This window comes from Buceros rhinoceros, unplaced genomic scaffold (assembly GCF_000710305.1).
Source record: "Buceros rhinoceros silvestris isolate BGI_N320 unplaced genomic scaffold, ASM71030v1 scaffold26377, whole genome shotgun sequence".
Taxonomy (NCBI): Eukaryota; Metazoa; Chordata; class Aves; order Bucerotiformes; family Bucerotidae; genus Buceros; species Buceros rhinoceros.
Genome location: NW_010420836.1, coordinates 5,578 through 24,288, shown reverse-complemented (window position 1 = coordinate 24,288; position 18,711 = coordinate 5,578). Strand labels below are relative to the sequence as shown.

The 18,711-nt window shown below is 47.5% G+C and overlaps 1 protein-coding gene across 1 annotated transcript in view; it reads right to left on the bottom strand.

Moving 5' to 3' along the window:
• Positions 1-2,498: 2,498 nt before the first annotated feature.
• Positions 2,499-18,711, bottom strand: part of PCBD2 (pterin-4 alpha-carbinolamine dehydratase/dimerization cofactor of hepatocyte nuclear factor 1 alpha (TCF1) 2) — a gene marked incomplete at its 5' end in the record, with an annotated part of 19,763 nt that continues 3,550 nt past the window's right edge. Inside the window, 2 exons of the mRNA XM_010139463.1 lie at positions 2,499-2,594; positions 4,060-4,140. Of these exons, the coding sequence (XP_010137765.1) occupies positions 2,499-2,594; positions 4,060-4,140 (177 nt within the window). The remainder of the gene's footprint in view (positions 2,595-4,059; positions 4,141-18,711) is intronic.

Here is an 18,711-nt window from a genome sequence, read left to right as displayed (position 1 = left end):
ATCTGGGATGCGTTTCGGAAAGGCTGTGAATCCTGCCCCAGAACACATCCCAGGCAAAAATAAACGGTGGTTTTGATAGTGAATGAAACCCCTGGTGCCTGCAAGGTGATCAGAGCTCAGGAGCATGGCACCGCTTCCCAATCTAGGCAGGGAGTGGCCAGCAGCAGCCGAACAAAACCAAGCAGGGACGGAGGCAAAGGCAGCACCTGAGAGTGCTGAGGGAACCACGGCGTGAGCTGCACGATGGCAGAGCTCTGCACCGCACCGGCAGAGCCAGGACGTCACTGGTGAGACTGCCGCTGAAGTCAGCCTTTGCTGGACAAGAAAGCAAAAGCTGTTTATTCCCTATTTTAATTTGACTATTATTAGTGTTGCCCACGGAAGGCACTCGCAGGTCTGGGGGGAGCCCCAGGAGTTCACAAAGAATTGTGGTGAAACAAGCGCTGACCTAGAAACGACAAGCGTTTCAAAGCCGTCCCCTCTGCTCTGAGTATTTTGGCGTCTTGGCTGGTCAAGGATGCTCAAACTACCACGGCTGCTACGCCACGGCTGGACGGTGCAGCTCCCCCAGCTAAATTAGATGGTGGAGATTTTTTTCCTGGGAGTATGTAAATAAATATCAGTATCCCAAAGCAAAGACCTCCCAGTAACTAAATATTATTTATCTTACATTTATCTTGAAATTAAACAGCTTTGTCACGTATGTACAATAATAAAGAAACAAATTACAAAGGAGGAATTTGATTTTACTGGGTTTATTCAAGGCGCACGCGTTGTGTATCAGTTCCTAACAGCGGAGTTTCCACAGTTCAGTGGAGACGCTGTCAAAACTTTGGGTGAAGCTCGTTTCACTTCCCCACCAGTAACAGGAGACATCACAGCCCCCTTGTTTGGTTTAGTTTTATTCGTTCCTCGCAACAGTGACCATTTCCAAACCCATTGCTCTGCTGGAAAAGGCACTTGCAAGCGAAGAACGTTTGAGTACGTAGCCGGAATCAGGGTCTTTTTGGGTATTCGCTTGCTGTCCCAAGTAGTGACAACAAACCCCAACATCTCCCATCTTGTTTCCTGCAACCAATCAGCACTTGCTAAGGATTAACAAAAAGCCCCTTTCGCATTTCATTGACGTGAATCGTTGCAGGGCAGCGAGTGGTGTTTTCCACCCCGAATACCTGAGAGCCCACCCACCTCACACAGACACTCGATACAGACGCTGGCCCTCCAGTACCTCACGCCTCGGTAGCCGGTGGCGGTGCCGCCAGCATCATTTGAGCGATACACTCAGGCACTGCGGAGGTGTCAATCAATCAGCCGCGAGCTCCGCGCCCGGAGCTGCTGGCCGGGCATGACGGGGCACGCTGGGGACACTGGCAGCGGGACTGCAGAGACAGAGAGGCCCTTCTGCAAGCCTTAAGCAGGTTGAAATCTCCCTGCCGGCAGTGGAAATCTGTCTCGGTGAGGATCATAGGATAAAAGGAAAGACTTTGAAACCACGGAAGAAATTATTTCAGAGCTCATCAGTGGGATGTGTGGCTCTTGGAACAATGTTAGCAATGAGTAATTGTAGCTACAAAAAACCCAGGGTGAGCATAGCGTCAGCTGAGCCCGGCTTAGCACCGCCAGCAGCGCTGGCCGGGGCTCCAGGCGCCTGGCCAAGCCACCCCCAGCCCGGCAGGTACGGGAGGCTTACAGCACAAATACTGGCTCAGCCCTGCAAGGCGCTGAACACCGACCCAGCCCCAGCCAGCACTTCAGCACAGGCTTTGTTTAATGACGGGAGCACTGGGAGCTCACTGGGTTTTTTGGGATTTGCTGGAGCAGAGCTGAAGTTTTCAGCACTGCAGGATCCAGTCCTGCATCTGAGACAGGGAACAGTCCTCAGGCAGCAACGCTTTCCTGGGTATAGCTGCAAGAAGGGCAGACGGGTTCAAAGAGCACAGAAGATGCACCAAAATGCGAAGCTGTACCTGCTGGTTGAGCTGCAGCTCCAGGAAATCTCAGCAGCAGCTCACACCGCTCTCACCAGTGTCCCCTGTACTTGCCAGCGGGTGCTGGCAGAGATGGGGGCACCAAGCCAGAGCGGACTGACCCGGCCTGGCTGCTCTGAAGAGCAGAGATGTTCAAATCTCCATGAGGGAAGCTGGTGGGCATGGGGCAGCTGCCCCAGCCTTGGCTCCCATGGGCTCGGGGAACACCGACATGTGCGGGTGGGCTCCTGCTCTCACTCCAGCTTGTTTCAGTTCCTAGAAAAGGATTGTTCACAACCAGTTTGTTGCTGGTTTACCTGCAGGTTACATCACACAGAGGCAGCGATGGCAAAGGACAAGTACAAGCATCCAGAGGGGTCTCAAGATGAAGGTCTGAAAGGCCAACAAAGCTAAGCCACTCTCCTCAGAAAACATCGGGTCTCAGGGGTTTTGTGAAATCGGGGTTACCAGGAACGCGGGATACCACTTAAATACAAAATAACGGTGGACAAAAAGCATCTTCCGCCTTAGTTACACAGAGGCAGCTGCTTTGTCAATGAACTGAGCCAGCTTCACGTCTCTCTTGGTGAGTCCACCGCAGTCGTGGGAGATCAGAGTTATCTGAACCTGTCATAAAGGGAGAGAGAGGGGTCACAAAGCCGTTTTGATCTCTGCCACGCACGCTGAGCAGCCACGCATGGGGAATGCTGTGGTGAACTGGTTTGACACGATGCTGCCAGCAAGCAGCGAGCTAGATGCTCACTGCTCACGTAAAGCAGAAGATGTTGTAGGTGAGGAGGCTTAGCAGAGCCTCAAGCCTAAGCAAAGCGAGCCCCTTCACAGAACAACGCAGCCTTCACGTGCTTGGGCGGCATCCAAGAAGAGGTGTCTGATTAAATAACTCATTCCTCACACTTAAGTTTCACGGATCAGTTTCACAAAGCGCCTGGGCCAGTGACCAAGCTGCCAGCAGCCGAGTCAGGGCTCATGCGTTTTGTTAAAAACCAGCACCCCGAAGGTGAAAAAATTGTTAAGCTTGTCACAGATTAATTTCAAAAAGAAAAACAAACGGACTGGTGCGTTTTGCTCTGATGCAGCTGCCTGCACAGGTTTGTTTAGACTAAGCCAGATGACAAGTTGGGTGTTACTTTGTCTTGCCTTTGACTGAGATTTGGGGAAGAGAGGGAAAAAAAAAAGCTAAATTCTGAATATTCTGGAAAGCCAAGAACATCCCAAAGAGGAGCTGATCAGGACTTTGTCCGGTGATCATCTGACGTCCTCTTACACTGGGTGACCTAAAGGACTGGTGAGGAGGAGCCCGTGCTGGGTGCCTCTGTTAGGGCGCAGAGGCGGGGACATTCTGCTCGGGGGGCAGTGGGTCCCAGCTGCCGGCTGAGTGTCCACATGTTCTTTTAGTCTGTTCTGAGTGGGATCGCGGTGTATGCACCAAACGCTAAAACAAGCAACTCGATACAATGACACGAGAAGCATTAGAAAATAAAAATAAAGGGGGAGCGGTACTTCCCCCGTCACACAGCACCTGTCACGGGAGGGCTGCAGCACACCGTGCAACCCCGGTAAATGCGAGACCACCGTCGGTTAGGGAAAACGTTATCAACAGATCTCGTAAGCTGCCACATCAAGAAACAGGAGCCTACAATTGTTAAAACACCAAACCTGAACTGGGGCTGCCAGGCTCTCCTTTAGGCACCCACACATCAGCGTTTGCTGCCCTACTCTGCTGGGATCCCGACTGGCTGCACGGAAAGGAAGGAGAGTTGGAGAGCAGTCCCAAACCAGGAATTTATTCAGGGTGGTTAACTAAGAGTTTAAAGGCTTCTACTTTGTTTTTGTATCTCGGCCAGAGAGGTGAAGCAACAGGTCCAAACCATGCAGCTGGTAGCAAGGGCAAAGAGCTCGATTCATGATTCCTCACCATGACAAATATCTCAGCGTCTGTTTAAAAAAAGTCACAACCTCTTTCCATCCCCTTATCTTGTACATAAGCTACAAAAAAAGGCAGAGAGAAGGGGCCAGTGGTTTGGTCTCTTTAACATGCCGCATCTGTAGCTGGGGCCGGTGAACACGTTACCTTGCTGTAGACATTGAACCACTCCGGGTGGTGATTCATCTTCTCTGCTTGTAGAGCAACGCGCGTCATAAATCCAAAAGCCTAAGGAGAGAAAGTGCAGAGAGGAAAACACTGGTGATACTGCCAGGACCGGCAGCGGATCTGCAAGACTCCCTCCAAGGTCTGGAGATGCCCCAGGTGGCTGCACCTCGGCTCCGTGTGTGTTGAAGGAGCATTTTACCTTCGCACGCCACCGACGTGTTTCCCAAGACAGATGAACTCATCCCCTTCGGACCCCGGTGAATCGCTCTGCTCAGCGTCACTTACTCCAGGACTCAAAGCCGTTGCACAAGAGCAATGATTTTACCTTTGGCATTCAACGGTGATTTTAAACATCCCTCCCAAACCCCTCTTCACTTACAGCAACTCACCAACGTGCTGCTTCTAATTAAGCATCATGCCCCAGTATTACTGACAGCGCTTCCAAAACCACAGCCTTCTCGGGAACTCTGCTATGGGTTTTACTGGGGGGAGACAGGCGGCAGGTGGGTTTGACCCCTCTGCTTTATGAGAAAATATTTTCCCTAAAAATGAGTTAAAATAGGTTTTCCAAACCTCTGCCCTCATATGCTGCATGGGATGCTCCCCCAGGACATGGGTTTTCTCACAGGCTCAAGAAGAAAATAACAGCAGGCCCTTGCCAAACTACTCAGGAGCAAGTCACTGCATTATAGAGAAAATGAGAATGTCCGTGTAAATCAAGAATGCAATTACGCAGCGGGGCCCGAACGGTCTCGGTGCGTGAGCTGGACATCTCTAACCCAGCAGGTTTTGTTCGTACCGAGCTCCATCCACGGGGGTTCAGAACCTGAATTATCACGCAAAGCTGAAGTAACATCCACGTTACAGTCTGGTTCGTATTATAAACCAACCAGCTCCACAATCCCCTACCTGAATTAGGTAGTTTTTTAGCACTAATTTGTGGAAGAGAATGCATACAGCCCCCCTTCCACCAGGCGATGGCTGTTTCAAACAAACATGTGGTCAACGAATAACATATAATGGCTGATAATAGTTTCAAGTCTTTTTTCCTCTCACAAATTACAAAAACCTTTAGGTAAAAAAGAAAGAATTGGTGCCTGGATGAAGTATGACTTTGTTAGTCGCGTTGCCAGTCAAATGAATGCGAACGTTATAATCAGAGAAAATCATTCCAATGAGGTTTGTCATTTGGAAATCACCAAACTGTCAGCAATTAAAAAGCTTTTTTCCTTGACCCAAGAGCATTCCAAAATTCAGGAGAATCTAACTTCCCTTGAAGCTCCCTGCTCGGTTTAGCTTTACTTCGAGCGAACAATTACTTCTAAAAACTTGCAAATGCTGCAGCAGCACGCTTTGAAGCAGCGAGTCGTGCATCAGATGTTAGCAATGATTTGGAAAACTCCTGCATTACTAGTGCTGAGCGATACCTGGCTTTAAGGGATTGAGAGCGTCTGTGGCGCCATGGGAACGCTGTTCCCAACACAGCGATCCGCACACAGACCTGTCCCCAAAGGTTTAAACCAGCGACGCATCTGCAGCTGAATTGTCTCTGCACAAACAGCAAGGGAAAAAATAGATTAAATGTATGAAAAGCCCACGAATGCTCCATGCGTGTCTGCCCGTGAACTCGCCCTCCTCTGCACACACGCAGCTTACACTACACAGACACGATCTGTCGATCCTGTGACAACAATCATCGCTCCAGCAGGAGAAAGATGGAGCAAACCACACAAAAGAGTCTCCTAACTTAATCTGCTCTGCAGACCTTCCTTCAGGCTTTGTGCTGACAGATCCTCACCCATCAGCCGACCACCAGCTCCTCCTGATCACCATGCCAAGCCACTGCCTCTTCCTCCGCAGACAGGAAAAAGTCTCCAGCTGGATAAAACGGACATCGGTCTTAAAACTGTTCATCTTCCCGAAGGGTGCTCAAGTTGGGGCTGCCCGAGTCACAGAAAGGAATTGGTTCTGGCACAGAGGACCCTCCCCAGGACAGGTCCTGCTGCTGGTTGCTCCAGCCAGGGCAATCTGGTGTCCCAGAAAAGGACAAAGCCCACACCCACCCATGCCCGCCTTTGCACGTGCCCTGCTCTGCTCGGAGACATCCTCCCTCACCCCACGTTACCCAAAGCAACTCGCTTCTTGCATTTTAATTTTATTTAATCATACACAAAAAGTATTTCCCGCTAAGAAAATGAGCTATGGTTCTACTGAGCAATTTCACCAGCGCAATCTCCATTAAGGTCCTAAATACTTCCTTTGCTAATTAAATGAATTGGAACGCTATTGTTTAGGAATCACCTTTATATTTGTAGAGCCGTAACCTTTCTTTGGGAAAATACAAGCGGCTCTGGAAGGAAAAGATATTTAGGTTTGATTAGAAATGAAAACACTATTACAGAAAATCAGTTTGGACATTTCTTCACGTCTTGAAACTTGATCAGTAATTTGGTCTAATTGGTGATCAAGGAAACTATCTTGTGATCAATTAAAGTAATTACCACATTCCGGCAACACAACCAACCTTAATTTGAGCAGGAGTCTGCACTTCTTCAACTTTAATTAAAAATAATGAAAATTATTATGCAGTCAGCAGCGCAAGATCATTGTCAAGACTGCTGTGGTGGGCAGAGTTTATCAGACCATCACACATTTCCTGAGGAAAGTGGGACAAGTACTTCCCTCACCACAGTAAGACCCGACATAGCCTTGACTTTTACTACGTTAATAACAGAGATCTGCAGCCCCTCAGCCGCTAATGGGAACTTTTCCAGATTTTTCCTTTAAAAATAAAGAGAGAGGAGAAATGAAGGATTTGTGCATTTTCTAGAAGCCATGAATAATGATTAAAAGAGGCTTTGCAGTATTAAATATCAAGAAGTATTCTGCTATTTCAGTAACAGGCAGATTAGGCATTTTCAAACTAATCTCCGTAGGACATTTGGGCTAAAATAACATCCAGGTTACTCCACGGAAGTACCTGGTGTCACCCAAGTGATGGCAGACTGCAGAGTCCCTGCGATGGACCGCGAAGAGCAACCGAAACAGCAACAGATGAAGCAAACCAGCACAGACAGGGAGATGCCTGTGTGTGCCAGGACGCTCCTCCCTTCGTGTCTTTTAAGATTATAAAAGAAGGAACTAAAAACTGATGGTGCTACAGTCGTAGCTCCACTTCTAAAATGTTTTTTAAACACTAGCAGCTGTGGTGCGTCTCCAGGAGATAAAAATCAGGGCTACTCTTAGAAGTAAAACTTAACCAAAAAAAGTAAAAAAACCCAAACAAACCTTCAAAAAATCCGGCTATCACATCATGTTTGGGACTGGCCAAACTGCTTCTGAAAGTGACAAAATACTCTATGACAAAACAAGACTCGAGTCACTTCTGTTGACTGAGAATGGGAAAACCAGGGCCAGCCAATTTGCTGTTGGGGTGGGAGGGAAGATGAAATCCCACCCGCCCCTCTGCTCTGCTCAAGGCTCCGTGGCTCCGTGAGGGACGCGGGATCCCACAGTTAATCTGCTATTATTCTTCCTTTCACACTTCTTAAGCAAGGAATCCATTCATCTTAATACTTTTCCAAACACGCGGCTTTCGTGCAATGCTTGCCAGCATTATCTTGATGAGTTCTACATCAAAGGAGCACAGGTCGAGATGTCGCGCTCATCCATCACCCACCCACGAGACCCCCGTGATGGATGACCCCAGCGCATCTCCAGAATGAAGCAGCTGATGGAACTTCACTCCAAAGCGCAGATATTAAAAAAAAGCAGCTGAAAGGCTCAACAGTAAAACCATACACACTTTTATCTATTTGTTTTAAAAAGTGTACGTGAGGAAGCACGTACACGGGCTTCTTAAATCCTTCGGACGCTCAGCCAAGGAAACCACGTGCTAATCACAAGTACATTAAGGTTTCTGCCTCCCATCTGTCATTGTAACACTGGAGGTAGCATTAACCTCGACCTTCTGCAGCGCGAGGGCTACCTGTCTTCCCTTCCCCGCCCACCCGGGCTGTGTCTGTATCATTTACCAGTGGGAAATTAATGAATAAAACAACACTGTCATACAAGGCAAGAGATGTCTACTCCTCAGGCACTTGCCTGCCGTTCACCCGAGTGAAGAACAGCCTGTACACAGCACATGTTCTCCTCAGCAGTTTGACAGGACACAATAAACTCAAGTCAGTAAGGTTCACTTCCAAACAGCAGAAGCTTCCACGCGTCCGGCTGACGTTACTGCCTAACTGGGAGCTATGGGCCACCAGATGGAAGGAAAAGCTCTTCAGTGTCAAGCTGTTGTAAGTTATGCTTAGCTGGTCACGAGGGTTTGAGTTAGTCTCATGACATTTTCTACTGTGCTCTCAAGAGAAATTCAAGGTTTGGTTTATTTTAACTCCATTTACTGCATTAAGAAAGACTTTTACCTTATAAATACGCAAAAATCACCTCACAAGGCCACGCTCTTCATCTGAAAGTGACCACACGGTTAGAACACAAAACCAGAGGAACCCAGCCAGGATTTAGGAAGGTGACAGCAGCACAGGAGGACAGGTATTCCTTCTCGATGCCATGTGCCCACTGCAGGATTCCCCCCTTCCGGATCACCAGCCTGCCTCAGGCATCCACAGGACACCAGTTCCACGAGGCATTTGGTATTTTCCTCTTTCCTTCTTTTTCTTTTTGCCCTTGTCTGGATTCATCCACGACATAAAGCAGGGAAACACCTTCCCTCTGCTCTGCCCCTTTTTGATGCCATCCCATGAACAGCGGGACAGTCCTGAAGAACACCACTAAATCATGTCCCAAAACAGAGCTAAACCAGGTAATTCCCATCCCTGTCCCTCTGGTGAGAGCGCAGGTCCTGGACACGCTAGCTCAGATGCTGCGCCCACGTTTCCCTACCCCCCCCATCCCACCCCATCCAGCTGTGGGCTCTGAAGGTGACCACCACTGGTCGAGATTTGGGTTTTCTCCTCTTGAAGGAGAAGGCAGCCAACCTTCCCATGCCCTACACATCGCTCGGCTTGGGGAAAGCACCGCTCCTAACGCTTAGAGACACAAAGGGGACGGATGGAAGAGGAGCAGAACAGACACACTGGCACATAGTGAGATCCCGTTTCTGCCTGCAGAACACAATGTGAAACTGCAAAAAAACTACAATTTCCAGCTTAATTGTCTGTGCTTTCCCGCAATACTCTCTCAAAATATTCTCTCCAAAAGTGGAGCTGAGCGCTCGCCTCCCCACCACGTCTCTGCACCCATCATTCACACACCGGGGAGACGCTGCTTTGCGCTCTAAAAGTGACCTATTTCCATCGGCATCATGGGTGTAAACACTGCTCGCCCTGTCAGCTCTGCAGCAGCCTGGGTGAAAACCTTCACGCCACGTTCCCTCCAGACGCTGTTTCTGTCTCCCAACACTTGTTTACAATTATGTCGGTGAAGAAAGCGGCTTGCCAGCTCTATATCAAACATTTTTGACAGAGAAAGCACAAACACTGATCTATTCTAAGTAGTTTGCCACTCTGTGTAATCTTGGAAAAGGCATTCTTGCCTTTGATTCTAAAAATGTTTATACTTCATACATTATGCAAATAGTTTTTATATATTAAGAAATAATGCAAGCAAAGCTCAAGTTAAATTAAATTCTTCAACAACAACCTTGCCAAAGCACTGATTTTCCTATTAAAAAAATTATTCCAATTTGTTGATCTTGCACTGGATGAAACATACTGTAACAATCTTCATAATTTATGTCCTGTTGGGACACTATGATTTAAAGTAACATAATACAGACCAGCATCGCCGCTAATCTAAACCACCTGACCAGATAAACAACAGCTTCCCCTTCCCTCTTCAGTGAAGGTATTTCTGTTTATTGTCATATGATTTACCAATCTGAAGAACATGGAGAGGAACTGGAGGCGAAGGGGAGCAGGAGGCACGGGCTGTGCTCAACAGGGACGGTGTTCAGGCAGGTACCAGTACAGCGTGCAGAGCAACGGGAGGTGACAGAGGCGGATGCTACCCTGGGAGAAGCTCTCATGGCAGAGGGGAGTTCACCCTCGCTCGGCACAAGCCAGGCCGGCTGCGGCACAGGATGCGACATGGTCCTGATGATGTTCAAGATGCAGCTCCCCAAAAGAGGGCTGAGGCAAAGCTTCCTCTTCCAAGCTCCGCAGTGACCTAAGCTGGGACATCACTCGTCAGAAAGTAGGTGTGAGCGTCAATTGCCCCATGCCAGATTTTGGTCTCAAAAACAAACACCAATTTTCTGCTAGGGCCAAGGGACACGGATCAGCGCAAGAAAAGGGACCAAGAGGAAGGCACCGAGCGCTGACCTGCTCTGAACGCCTTCTCCTCACTCTCTTTTGCTCTCCTCTTTGTCTCAGGCTCATTAAGTGTGTGAAACATCCTCATGTGCCATCAGCACAACAAACCTCAACTTCGTATTTTCTAACTCTGTTTTTATCAGGATTTTCACAACTGCTGAATTTAGACCTATTTTTTTCTTACTGGTGATGATGCATCTATGACCCTCTTCCTCATCACATCTTGCCTTTTCCAGCACCATCAGTGCCGAGGATCATTTTCCCTACTCTCATTTTTATTAGTTGCTTGCTGCACCTCGATTTCATGAAGAGGAAGCAGATCACATTCCCGGTGATGCAGTGAACAGACTTCACACCAAAATCAATCACCTGTTCCACCAAAAAGCCTTGTCGACTTGATGGAGTACAAATGAGAGAACAAGGAGATGTCCTAAAGCAGCATAAAAACTTCTTTCTAGGAGGGACAGAAGTCTCAAGCCAAGACCCCACTGGGTCAATACAAACTACAAAATACATTCATTTGCTTACAGGTCGACAAAAATAATTCTAGTTGCCCATAAAGACTCCTGCAAAATAAGCAGACATCCTAAATCCCAACCAAACCTGGAGCAATGTCGTGTGGTATTTATGATACGTCACTTCATATAGAAATATTCAAAATAAATGCGCTTTTTTCCTTTGTCCCAGGTTACTTGGCACTTCAGGTAAACAGACTCATAAATATTATTTCCTTTATTAAAATGTATAGATCTCTAAATTGGATATTCCAGCAAAAGGAAAATAATCCCAGGTTTCAGGACTGAACTAGAACACGGAAGTCGCTAAATGCGACTCTCCACCTCCCAAGACATTTTTGTGTGCTTTGTGCTCAAAAATGGAATATAAAGGCTGCACTTAGGCGGTTTACACCAAATAAAACAGCTACTTCATGAAACATGATTTTTTAAAACGAGCTTTTTGCACCCTACCTAAAAACATGGAACAACCCCGTGAAGCACCCATTAGCCCAGCACCTGCTAAAGCCATCAGCCTCTTAAAATAATAAACTCTCCTGGCTGCCCAACTGAAAGAACAATGATAATTTCACTTGTTAAAGCAAATGTTGGGCCCAGCAAATCAAGCCCCTGGCTGAACCATAAAGCCATCACACAAACCACATTTTTATAAAAACAAACTCGTAACAAGGTGCAGTCAGTCCCCGGTTCCAACCTTTGGAATCCCAGCACCGCAACCCTCCGCTTCCCGGCGCTGCCGCTCGGGCAGTGAACCAGCCTCGATTGCACGCTGCCAGCCCATGACACGAAGCTATCGTAAACCAGACCAGACGAGGATTAACCCAAGGGAAGGCTCCACTGCAAAAAGGTGCTCAAATCCTCCAACTTTTTCAGAGCTCAGGTATGGTGTAGAGGAACTGAGAAATTCGTTATCCCATTGCGCCCAGTTTGGGGTGCAACAGATCTGGCTACAGCAGAACAAACTACTCCTGTTTTCCCTGGTGTTTCTTTTTCGCTCGTATGCAAAGGATTGATTTCGTTCTGTAGACGCGAACGTGGGGCTCACGGGCCACATGCGCTGTTGATGACATACGGAGCACTGAGACGAAACTCGCCTCGGTCTGTTGGCCAAAATTACACATAGTACCAGTGTAAGATCCAAGATCTTCTCTGCTGAGCATCCAAGGGCAATCATACCCCGCCTCTGATAACCCTCTAAATCTCTGCTTTTTATGATCCTAAGAAAACATCAAAGAGTGCTAAGAAAGGCATTGCTTTGGGGTGGATTAAGAGAAGAAGCAGCTGGGCTCGTGACCAACTCATCTTCAACCATCCTCCCTCCTACTACACCGTCGGCTTTTTTGGTTTGGGTTTTTAAAGACAACACTAACAATTCCAGCATGTGACAGAGAAATCACGATGGCAGTGTGAGGCATTTTGAGAGATCTTCCAATCACCGTCTTGGCCAAGCCAGAATCTAAAGGGACCCAAAGCTGTGAAATAAAGCAAACTAAGGAGCATTCACTACAGATCCAGCAGGGAATCACTTCACTTAACTGAGCTCCTGAAAGTGTTTACTGTATTGTCAGAATGGGTCTTCATGTTTGGACACCTCTTATAGTAGACAACAGTAGATGATACCTGGGGGAAGTGAACTCAGCCAGAGACTCACCTGGGCCAGCCCTGGCAGGCTTTTAATTTATATTGCACTATAAAATTCAAATATTATTTTGCAATAGACATTTCAGGTCTAGAAGTCACAGATCCTTTGAAAAAAAAAAGATTATGAGAGAGCAAGTACCTTGCTAGACAACCTGTTTCTCTTCAGGGCATCCTTCAGCCTCCAAGCAGGTGGGTCCCTTGCCTGGTTTGCCATGCCCACTGCTCCCTGTGTGAGCTGTAGATCGCCTAGACCTGTGCCTTATCTCCTGCCTCTGGCATCTGGGAGAATGGCTGGAGCAGGTCATAGAGAACCTACACTTAATGTTTTCAACTGTCTTCAGACCCCTCTGTGTGCTCCAAGCACACGCCTGGAAGTGGCAGGTACATCCAATGTGCAGTATTTTGAGAGGTTCCATGGGCTTTTTTTGTTGGCTGTTTTTTTACCAAGACACAAGGATTCCTCTGGGCAACCCACACCATTCATCCATCGGTACAGCTGGAAATGGAGAGGTGGGCTCACAAGGGGAGACAAATACTAATTCTGAGTCCTCTAGTGAACGTCTTGTAGCAATTCATACGGAAACCCTTTGTACACCTCTGGGTTTTTTATTAGACTGTGCATCACAAGACACAGGCATAAACACAACATCCGGGGCTTGTACAGCTCACGGGATTTTTGTTGGCTACAAGCACCCACCCCCTGAATCACAGAATGAAGATTCTCCCAACCAGGACACCTTGGCCATACACAGACATACATGTGACCTCCTGTTATTCTCGTCACAGCATGAGGAAAACCACACCACATCATGAAATCAGGACTTTCCCATCTGATCCTAGAATAAAAAAAACATTTTCCTACAAAGCCTCCTTGACAGCAAACAAACCCAACAGTGCGATGCTGACTCAGCACAGGGCTCCCCACTCGTCAGCACATTCCCCACCAAACTCCCCAAAGACATCAGCCAACTTTATATTAGTCCAAAACAACTTTTCATCTCAGCCCAACAAAATTAAAGGACAAAAAGGGTGAGGGGAAGAGGAAGAAGGGCAGCCTTCCCCCCAAAAAACCCCCTTCATGAAGTGGGTTTGCAGATTTATAAAAGAGGAATAAAAAAGTTACACCCGCCTCACCCCGGTGAACTGTGGCTCTGCCAGTGGCTTTGCAGAGCAGATGTAACGTTTTAGCCAAACGTGATTGTTTGTGAAAGAAATAATTCTGATCAAAACCCGAAATTGCAGCCAGCAGAAGCGCTGCACTTCGTCATGTTAATCCACCCTGACGGGGAGCGGCGAGCGGAGATTCCTACTGCGAGAGGAGCAGATGCGAAAGGTCAGCGCCGGCCCGCGACTTCAAAACCCTTAACGTGTAAAACAGGGTGCATTAAAGCCTGAAACGGCTCACGGCGGGATTAACGGATGTCCGCTAAGAGGGTTTGATGGGCTTTCGGTGAGTAATGGTTAATTTTTAAACAGGGGCGTGGTACTTTTCTTTTAGTTTACTCTGCCAGCCAGAGTCCATTTTTAATTAGAGCAGCAGAGGACAATGCCCCAAAGCGTGGCTCTCCTGCACCAGAAAGTGAGAGCTGCTGGTGTAAAACAATTTACAGTCTGAAAACGCAGCCGGGCGTTATTCCAACAGCAAGGGGATGCAAAAGGTTACACCACCAAGACAGAGATGCGCTAGTTCCATCTAATCAGTGTCTTCCCAGCACCACCATAAAAATACATTCCAACGTAGAAAGAGTTGCAAGACACCAGGTTTCCTTCACTGAAAGGTAAAAAAATAATGGAGTGACCATCTTCTTCAGAAAAGGCAACGTCAGTCAGACTTGTACTTTCCCAAAGGTGTCCGGCTGAATTCAAACCCGCTGAATTTCCCATTTCAATTCATTTTCCAAAGGTGATTTAACAAACTAGCTAAAATCAAGCTGATCTGCTCACATTTACTCTCTTTCGGTGCAAATGTACGGCAGCCCGGCCCACAGGGCTGATGTAACGTTTGTTCTGTTTAATTCAAATGGAGTGAACAATCAATTTGTGCAGCAGAAAAAAGGAGAAACGTTTCTTCTACTCCACATCTACAAGACAGCTCGTGAAATCCAAATGGCGTTTTGACAAATAATTTCTTTTGCACTTTCAGATCAAGGAGTGCAACAGGGGTAAAGTAAATGCTGTAATAATTTTTCTTGAGTGATAATAAATCCATCTTTTCAGGAAAGCGTTTGTATTAGAGCCAACTGGAGGCAGCCCAAAGGTCAGCCGGGCAGATTTCAGCAGCGGACAGCTGAAATGGAGACACCACAGGTCTGCTCGGTGAGAAAAACTCAGCAATTAGGAACACCACTCCCTCCGGTAATTATAAAAAACAAAACAATGGTTTGTTCTAGGAAGAAGGATGACTTAGCTCATCAAGAAAAGGAGCATCCCTAATTATGGTTAAGTCACAAGAAAAATTAAACTGATGCAACTGTGACACTGGGATGGGACTTCTTGCAAGATGCAGGAGGTGAAGTACACCTGCCCACTCTGAGTGTTCCACCTAAACACTCTTAATTTTATTTAAACGTCATTAACATGGTGACATTTTAAATAATGCTAGCAGCCCGATAGCGTTGGTACTGCCACGATGACGTTATAACGGTGACATCAGGGCTGGAACTTGCCACAGGCAGATGGGACGTGAGGGTGGTGAGATCTGTATGCACGGACGCTGGCCAAAGAGGAGACAGGATACCCCACAGCATGAAAAGGAGGAATCCAACCCACCTGCCTTACCAGGCAGGAATTTCTCCTGTGCATGACAACCGTGAAGGGGCTGAAGGACACTTCCCAGACATAGGAGGAAAGGTGAAGGACTTGAAAAGACCTAAGAGGCTGCTGACGCAGCAAAACTCTAAGACAGAAAAACATTGCAAAGTGCAAAACACTGGCCTGAAAATATTCTGGAGCACTGGCTGACTTTACACACGGTTTTGTACCCCACCAGCCACGCTGGCCACGAGAAGAAAACAAATCCTGGATTTCCCAATTCCCAGCACCAAGGATTTTGTTTCTGCCTACACACAACCCAATTCCATCTATCCACCACTACGGACTTCCCAGCTTTGCAGAACTTCCCACCGCTGGCTGCCAGTTAACTGGGAGCAGCGCTGGACACAGGACACACTGACCAGGGCAGCAGCACCTCCGCCTCCTCCAAGGCCAGGGAAGGAGACTGCTGAGCTTTCAAAGGAACCGTCCCCCTGAACTCCTCCTGTTTCACCCAGAGCCCCAGCTCCCCACCTGCCGCGGGCGGGTGGACCATGTCCAGGCGCTGCAGCTGCACCTTGACCCTCCGACCCACCAAGAATGCCATGTACTCAAGTCAATCCCAAGCATATACTAGAGGAAGGTGTGACCATCCAGGAATCACACATTTTTACTGTGCTCCACTCCGAGACAGTTGAGCCAGCAACTTCGTTCCGTTCCAGCCTCCAGGTCAACTCCTGCCAGTCCCCCAAAACTCCACTATGAGTTTCTAATAAAGGAGAATGTCAACAGGCAGATACACCAGAAATTCATTATTTTCAGACACAAAGATTTTCTCAGCTCTGCAAATCCACCCATAAATAATTCCGGTTCATTGTAAATCGGTTATTGTATTCATAAACACAGGGAAGCTGGTGAACAACCTAACTACCAAAAGAAATACCTTCATAACTTCGCAGGTGCACGGAACGTGGCATATGGGAGCGGACTCAAAGGATCACGGAAAACGAAGCGGTTTAGGAAAGACTGTATGAAACCCAGCACCTACCTAGGCGGATAAAAAATACAATTTATTTTCATTCGACAGGCAATCTAAGGCAAAGCTCTAGCAGAGGGAGCAACAGGCCGACATTGCATTAAAAACAGGAATTTCCTTCCCAAACCGAACGCAAACAGGTTCATCTTTTGCTTCGCTCAAGCGAGAGAGAGGGGTGGGGGCAGCTCGGGCACTGAGGTTAAACACACCCGACATCGGCGGCACCTGAATCCAATCACTCCCCGGGCTCCGAGAAGATGCACACGCGAGGACTGCGTATGTCGCAAATGGGTTGGTTTCTGATCCTCCCGCAGCCAACTCGCTTTATTCTGACCCCCATTTAACAAATCAACTTAATGGGCACTGGGAGTGCTATAAAACTTAACAATGGAGTGATTTTTAACTTTTAAAATATAGTTATGAACCAAAATGTTGGAGAGCTCCTTCAATACTGGAAATCAAATTAAATCTAGACATTTTTTAACAGTCTTGACAGATCTAATCCTAGTTACCATGTAAATTTATGGTAAGCTGCTGTGATATTAGCCACAGGTGCTACTTTTAATATATGGCCCGCATCTGGCTGGGAATAAAAGTTCTCCGAGGACTGAAAATGACCTCACTATCAGACAATGGAGAGGGGGAAAAACCCCACGAGGCCGCTGTGGCATATAAAAAGCTGGAGATGTGGTCCACGACCGACTATATAAATAAACTTCATTTTAACGCTGCAGATTGTAGCTTAAAGGATATTTTGTTTTCAATACGTAAAAGGCGTGGACCTGTTTCAGCCAAACAGGCAGAAGATTAAATCCATAAAGTGGCAGTGAAATATGCTGCCTATGTGGACAAAAAGTAATTTTCCAATCTTTGATCAATGCAGAAGACAAAGCGATGTGCCGGGGGTGGAAAAAGGAGGTATCACACAGATTGCATTGCAGGGACTGGCACCAAGTACCACCACCAAAATAAATAAAGAACGCTTGCTGTGTTTCCTAGCAGATTTGTTGTGACGGGTAGCTGTGATACTACACGGATAATCAATCTAAAGGGAGAGATCGGAGCACGTCTCTCCACAGCCAGAGGAAAATAACCGGCTTTGCAACGAGGGGAATAAGAAAGGCATCTCCCATGACGTTCTGTCTGATTCTCTCTTCCTGGATTTCAGAGCTAGCAAATTTGGAAAGGAAATACAAAGTGAAGATAACAATTTATTTAACAGTTCTGGGTTTTCTGCACATCTTTAAGTAAGTTCTCAAAAAACCAGGCTCCACATTTGCAAGGCATCATACGCGCGTCTCCCCTTGCTGCGCACCAGCCTCCGAAGTGCTTCCGTACTGTCCCCTCCACTCGGGTTCATCTTTCTCTGTCTCCTGCCGCCCCAAAACACCAAGCGCATTTAAAACAGCTTTTAAAACTCTTAGAGCATTTGATTTCCTGTCATTTTATACAATGACGTTAGAGGTCTTATGGAGACTTCCTACACGAGTTTTTTCTTTTTTAAAAAACAACCTTAATTAAAAACTTACCCTATAAAAGAAAGCAGCTGCAATCGCTGAACCTGGCCATCAGCAAACATGTCCACCTCAATAATTTCCTAACTGCGTGTTCTGCCTCGGCGTGATTACCGAAGGAAATGCAATCACACCAATCACACAGGCAGTTGCCCCTTAAACCCTCTGGTCAAATCCAACCAACTTTGACAAGAGACATGGAACTCTCAGGGTTGAGACGTTCCTGCAGGTTTGGTGAAAATGAGCAGCTGGGTGAAGGATCTGAAGGCAGCGCTCAGCACCCTGCGCCCAGAGCCCTTCGCCGCCTGCCCTGCCCAGGGCTGGGCTCAAGGCGAATCCGGGGGAGATTCAGATTGTCAGGCCAGGGCTGTCCCCTTTGCAGCATCACCCCTCCCGAGGGGTGCTGACCTGGAATGCCAAGAAAACCCTAGGGAATTCTGGAGATGCAGGCCAGGACATCGATGTCTTCAGCTACCCTTCTCTCTCTCAAGGACCAACTTTTAGCGCTAGTCCCAACGTTTCCACATCTTCTGGGTTTGTAGAATAATTGGGAGAAGTTACAGGCGTGGCCTGGAGGCGCAAATTAACTTTCTATCCCAATTACAAATTTTGCTTGGACCAACTGGAAGCAGAGGGCACAGCTGGAAGGGAAACTTTTCTCTTCCAGACACGAACAGACAGGAGCGTGCCTTCTTGATGCTATGCAGGGGCCTGAAAGCCTCGCTAGCTGCTTTTCTCCTCCCTACAGCCAGGGAAACCTCCCTGCGAGGTTTACAGATGCTCCCAGGTGCGTGGCAGGGCTTGAGAGTGCCACAGAACGCTGTGAGCCCACTTGTTCT